General features: G+C 45.1%; 1 protein-coding gene across 1 annotated transcript; it reads left to right on the top strand.

Annotated features, from left to right (window-relative positions):
- The first annotated feature begins 1,397 nt into the window (after positions 1 to 1,397).
- Positions 1,398 to 3,986, top strand: LOC124556132 (aquaporin AQPcic-like). Its single transcript, XM_047130148.1, has 4 exons — positions 1,398 to 1,449; positions 1,552 to 1,751; positions 3,183 to 3,326; positions 3,750 to 3,986. Exons 1-4 carry the CDS (start codon positions 1,398 to 1,400, stop codon positions 3,984 to 3,986), a joined length of 633 nt encoding a protein of 210 aa, XP_046986104.1.
- Positions 3,987 to 6,384: the final 2,398 nt, after the last annotated feature.

The following is a 6,384-nucleotide window of genomic DNA, read 5'->3' as shown; positions in this document are numbered from 1 at the left end:
ATAACATCCCAATTTAAGAATACCTCCAAGCAGTCTCTGAAAGATTGGGAGTTAAATTTTCTCGTTACTATAGGAAACACGATGAGACATGATCGTCACCACCAACCCTCCGCTTTTTATTATTTTCTACATATCCACTATTGTTGGAATGAGCGATTCCGTCACGCCACATATTGGTAAAACATTCCAGCCGTCTTCTAATTTAGGTAGAATTAACGAGGCTTCGCGGCATATATCTTCATTGTACAGCTCCGTACGTCATGAGAAACAAGCCCCAATGTGAGAACAAAGCAGCGCTTAATGTTTATCATGTTGAGCTCACTGCTAGTGACTAAAACCAACCTCGGCTGTATTAATCCTCATTCGATAAAACAAGTTTAATTTCTTAGAGTACATCCAGGTTGCCAAATTGGGCTGAAGTGACGTCGATGGGATCTGCAACATTACATACCAGACCATCTAGTTCCTGACGTCAGTACAGCTTGGCGACCTGTAGATAAAGAAACGAAACTGGTCGTAACAGATGTGTAAAAACGCAGCTGAGGTTTTCCATTAATCGATACTTTGAAGAAGCGTGTCACTTTCTTCAGTAGCCTGTCACAGAGGTCTGGTAGACAATGTGTCCTAGGAGAAAGGGTCAATATTCAAATCACTTCGTGATTTGAAGAAATTGCAGTTGAAATAAAACTTCAGAGGTAGTAGATCATAGCTACTGGCACAAATCGCTTCTACTGAACAGGTATTCACAGCCCTTAAGGTGTGAATTATGCAGCTTGTTTCCCAGGTTTTTGATTCAAATGATCGTAATGTCACTCATTCCTCCTGCGCCACCCTGCACAAGGTTGCATTAATAAACCTTATGAAAGGGTTCGGACCCTTATCCTTAGAGCGTAAAGGATAGTTCTTGACTTTCTGCGTCTGAAATGACTATATGTTCTCCTAATTTCAAGATTTCTTTCCCATGTTAGCTAACACTTCTTCAGAGGGGTGAGAAGCTAGTTCCTCGCAGTTAGTGTGTGTAAACAGCTTACTGACCGCACAGGAAACGAAGTCACTCGCTAGTTCAGGTAAGCGGCAAGCATAAACAGGATGTATATGCCGCGGACGAGGCACAAATGACATTTTGAAACGAAATACAAAATGATTGCGCATACTGTGCTTCTTTGACACAAGGGGAAAAGATACGAAACGAGATTAAGTAAAAGGTGTATGAAAGGATAATGTAGATAGAGGAACTCTAGCCTAAGAGGAACTAAAATTTATTACTGTGATAAATCCTGTAAATACTCATTGCGTTTGAATAGGGGCGCCGTCTTAATTTGTAGATAGGAGACATAGTATAGTGCTGCGACAGTTGCAGTATGAAAACAGGTGGCAGTTCAGCTAGAAGAAACGGCATGGTTGAGGACGGAGGGTGCCTCAGCACGACAGCCGTTGAAGCGGCGGACAGTATGGTTTACCTAGTGTTTCCACAAGACCATTGCAAATTCACCTCGATTCTTGAAACTTGCAATGCCATGTCTCGGAAGTGACACTGTGCTTATGTTCTAGGCGTCCTGGACCTGATAAGGTTAGACGAGATGAAGCCCTGGAAAACAGTGGTGGTACAGCTGGCTGCTGAGCTCCTCGGCACGTTCCTGCTGGTGGTCGTCGGGTGTGGCTCGACTACAACGGCGTGGTCGGAAGGCTACCAGCCGACGACTGTTCAGGTGGCCCTGACATTTGGACTTACTGTCGCATGCATCGTGCAGGTAGGTATCGCAATATTGGTCGCATTCTAGAGAGCAAGAAATGGTCACTCGTTAAGCTTGCTAGTAACGGGGGGAAATAATAGTAAGTGTAGTGAGCTGCGTATCGCAAATGGAATTGAGGTAGATTCGACTGCTACTGACTAGAAAGTACCTGGTCATGGCGTGTTGGGGCCGCTCTTTCAGCGGCGTACATAGATAGTAGGGGCGCAAAGTGCAGTTGGAAGACGGTGTGTGCTGGCTGTCTGTGCTTTCTTAGTGTCTCGTTCGTGGAAAACGTCACAAGATGTGGAAGCTCGCAGGCCATGTAACGGCTGTGGGCAGAAGAACATTCGCTCCATATTAGGGTTAAGGCCAGACACTTCAGCTATAATTGTCAGTATTACTAAGTTCGCGGCAGAGCCGTTGTGATCCGTATTATGCGCATGATGTTCACGGCGTTGACAATGGTCTTAAACTGGTTATAAGGTACGGGACAAGATAGGATTCGCAGTGACTTAACAATTAGAATGTGAAAATAAACCCCTAATGAATCTCATTGCTTAAATGTGATGGTTGTGTATGGCGGTAGCAACTAGAGGTGCTCGCCTGTGCACAGTATTGAAGTGTTCGGTCCCTAGGAAACGAAAATTTGACGAGATAATTAAATGTCAGCAGCTTAACTCGTCAGGCTCACTCGTATTGACCTTTCTTAATGCATTTCTATGTCAGAATAGCTTAATGGCTGGTTTGTAACTCATTCCCCTTGCTGTAATGCAAGCATTTCACACATCCGCTGCAGGAATGGCTAGAAAGGTGCCATTGAGTGTGTCTGAATAAAAGTGGAGGGTAGAAGTAATGGTCAGTGCCACTCGAACAAATAGGTTCAACGTGCCAATGCTACAAGTTCTCCTAAAGAGCACGCGGCAATTGGCTACTAAAACGCTGTTCTCACAAATAGCGCGATGACAGGTTTCAGACAGTCAACAATCGGTTGCTTAAATTTATATGAAATTCGTTGTTAGCAAACTAAAACTACTAAACAGATGTGCAGTCGCAATATCCATTTGCGGCAAAACAGCGGAACAGTTTTTGTCGGAAGTACCATTAATACTGAGGCACGATTTCACTTGCGATAAAGCTGGTAGAGAGAGGATTAGGTTCTTCACTGGTAGAAAAGCAGTCAACGAAAACGACTTCACACGATTCAAATTCTTGACACCAGAGGTAAGTACGTCTTGGTACGAAGACGATGCAAGTCTTCCTGAGGCCATTTTCGAAAAATTCTGTATGGTTTGGCACCTGGGATATCCAATAAACGAGTGAAGAGGCACTGCAAGAACATGACTAACTTAAGCGTATCCATTTCCACTTAACTTAAACTCGGGGTAGTTGCACCGAAATATTTGTATGTGGAAGTAGATGAATGTGATTGACCAAAATGTTTGCTTTCAGACGCTGGGCTACGTAAGTGGCGCTCACGTGAACCCGGCAGTGACTGTGGGCCTGGTGGTGGGCGGCTTCCTGGGCCCGCTGAAGGCTCTGCTGTACGTGACGGCGCAGTGCGTGGGCGCCACCGCTGGCTCATTCGTGCTCCAGGTACTCGTAGCTGGCCTGTTGAAGTGGTTATTTCGTTCTAACAATTGTTAGTTAAATGGTAAAAAAGGACATGGTTTCAAACCTACGCGGTAGACTGTTCAGTAAAGTCTGGAATTTTGACGAGTTATAATCTGAGAATAACTGTACATGGCAACTAATTGCCAAAGAATGACGCCTTAAAGCAGCAAATAGTACAGAACGCGGAGTTGTATAGCAACTGTCAGAGCAGCGACTAAGGCTTTCAAATCTTCGTAGTCGAAGAACTGAAAAACAGCCATATTAGTGAAGAGGGACTGTAAACTTCGTCCAGCTGTGTTAACTGTAGTAAATTTGTTCGCTCTTTCCACAAAATGGTTTGAAATGTAAATGTAGTACCAGTGAGATGGAAGGTACCTTGGCAGCTTTATGTTGTGGTTGTTGCAGGCCCTGACACCTAACGAGACGGTCGCAACGCTGGGCGTTACAGCCTTGAATCGGCACGTGACGCCGACGCAGGGCTGCTTCGTGGAGATGGTCATATCATTCGTGCTCGTGATGGCCGTGTACAGCGCTGCCACAGGGGCGGCGGCGGCGGCGGCAGCAGGACCCTTCACTGTCGGCATGTCTATAACAGCCTGCCACTTGTTCGCGGTATGTTTCCCAGGGGCCCAAGATCCCTGATCATGGGTGCTCTGAGGTTTAATTTCAATGACTGATAAGTCTGTAGCTGCTGTGCGGACGTTGAGACCCAGGCTAATACAGCCGCAGACTTGGTTGTGGAGGTGCCTGATTTAAGCGGCCTAGGTGCAGAATCGGCAGCGTAGAAGTCGGCACACCAATTTCATTATTAACTTGGTAAATACATTGATACGTCCCTAAATTTTCAAAACCCCCGTTTTTACCAACGCATCTAGTTCAGGAAATTAACAATTAACGTATTGCATCAGTTGGGTTTTAAGGAAGAATTGATAGTTTCATAAGCGACACAAACAGCGCCAACAGTGTTAACGGTCCCTCATAACTACGATCTGTGGTTACACAGGGTATGATAGCAGGGCGGGTAATACTACGGCCACCGTGTGAGTTGCGCATAAAAACCAACGGCAATGTGATTGCTCGAGTTCGGCATTAAATAGTTAAGGCACTGTCAGGTAGGCCGATCCACCACGGCACCGGTTGATGTAAGAGCAGAATTTGAATGACACATTCCGCAATTCTGCGTAGTGGCGTGTCTTTGAAGATGGAAAAATAGGCTTCGTATGTTCGATGCTGCCAGGAAATGCTAGACGAAACGTTTGCCTTGCTGGAAGGTCAACATGAAGCAACTCTTGAACATGATTAATTTTGGAGAGCAATGCTGGAAGTTTCCGCAGAACTTTCTGCAGTCCTCACAACTCTAAGGTTCACTTAAATCGCCGTCCACTGCATATTGGCACTCCCTCCTGTAATGCTGTAGCAACATGTGCTGAAGTCGGACCAATTGCTCTCTTCCTTCAAAAAACCTGTCTTAACGGAATTATACCTTCCTCCAGACCCTTCACAATGGGCCAGCGCCCAATTTTTTTTCTTATCCTTAAGCGTCAGGAACTTCAGCAGATCTGAGTCACCGATCTTGCAAGACACTTTCACCACCAGCGCGCCATCCCGCATGGATAGTCATACCGAGCGTCTCACAGCTGTGTACCCCGTGTCTTCTGTTTAACAAATTCTGCGTCTTACAGCGCCATGTAGTGAAGTAAGTACCATAGTGCCCCCACCCCACCTTCGATAATAATCCGTCCTAATATGACGTCATGAGTAGTTACTTTTTCAGCGTTTTGAAACTGGATCTTCGGTTACCACCTTCAAATTTCGAATTGCGTGATGACACAGCTTCGCAGCTAGTTCGAGAAAGTCAGAATAACCTACCTTTCGGTTTTAGGCAAGAACTGCCCATAACTAAAGCTGTATATATGGCTATTAAGCATGTGAAGTGCCTGTTGGGTATGTGGACGGTAAACGGAACTTCTGTGATTAGTAGTTCTCACGGTGGGGTTAGAACGTGGTCATTTCGGTATACTCCCATCCGGTAAATATCAATATGCGGCACTTCCTTCTTTGCACGCTACATTAGATCTTGGCAGTAAATACCCAAGCCTGATAGTAGCTACCCAACAGCGAAGGCAAGCTAAGTGGAGAATCAGGGTCGTTCAAAGGAGTGGGAGCGGACCGAAGCGACTTCCGGCAGTTTCTGGCCAGTCTACAAAACCCGTTCTTTTCTCTGGCCTCGACAAGTTTTTCCTGAGCCAGGTTTCTTACCTGGAAATCTGTAATGCGACGCGGAACACAATTTAATCATATTGCTGAAGGAGCCCTTCAGATCTGAATTCAGTGTTGGACAAACAAAATAACTCCTGTGTTCAAAAAATTTCAATAAAAATGCAGCAGCGAAGCTCATGCATACCACAGCCTGAACTGTTCACCACCAACACGACCGTTAAAAACTCACCATACATTTGTATAAATTTTGTCCAATTAATTCTAGGTATCAGAACAAGCTTGGAATAACACGGGGTCCTTCTTCCTGACAGGAATTCAAAGATGTTGGTGTGTGGGTATGCTGTAATGCATATGGACAATGTGTGGCGTTAGGTGAAAAACTTCGGAAATTCCGCATGTCTGCCGGCAGACATTGATTAGATAGGGATCGAAGACATACTGGTAATGATAAACAAGAAATACGCTTTAGTTCACGATAAACAGCGACGCTTCTGTAACCAGAGTTAAGAGCCTTAGGGAGCCAATAACGCACGCCCCCAAACGTTGTTCTTCGCATCAAGCGATCGTAAAATGAAACTGGTCAGTGGTGAATCTTGCAAACTACAGCCCATTTGACTGTTAGGTCTTAAGAAAGCAACATACGCTGTTAAAGATCAAATGACTTGCGTGAACGTAACAGCCGAAACATAAGAAAAAGCAAGGCTTGGTTCAGTAATGTCGCAGGTAGGCACGAATGCATTGGCGACAGTGCAAAAAGGGAGGTGTGTAGAGGACAGTTAAAGCTATAATCTACTAATTCCGCTGTTCTCTCAATCACTAA

This window comes from Schistocerca americana, chromosome X, assembly GCF_021461395.2.
Source record: "Schistocerca americana isolate TAMUIC-IGC-003095 chromosome X, iqSchAmer2.1, whole genome shotgun sequence".
Lineage (NCBI taxonomy): Eukaryota > Metazoa > Arthropoda > Insecta > Orthoptera > Acrididae > Schistocerca > Schistocerca americana.
Note: the sequence above shows the minus strand (reverse complement) of the source record. Positions and strands in the feature narration are given on the sequence as shown.

Excerpts from the sequence above, each read along its gene's own strand:
- LOC124556132 (XM_047130148.1), top strand. The coding sequence starts at position 1,398 with ATGGTTGAGGACGGAGGGTGCCTCAGCACGACAGCCGTTGAAGCGGCG. Across the intron at positions 1,450-1,551 it reads AGCCGTTGAAGCGGCGGACA|GCGTCCTGGACCTGATAAGG; the intron begins GTATGGTTTACC and ends CTTATGTTCTAG. Across the intron at positions 1,752-3,182 it reads CTGTCGCATGCATCGTGCAG|ACGCTGGGCTACGTAAGTGG; the intron begins GTAGGTATCGCA and ends GTTTGCTTTCAG.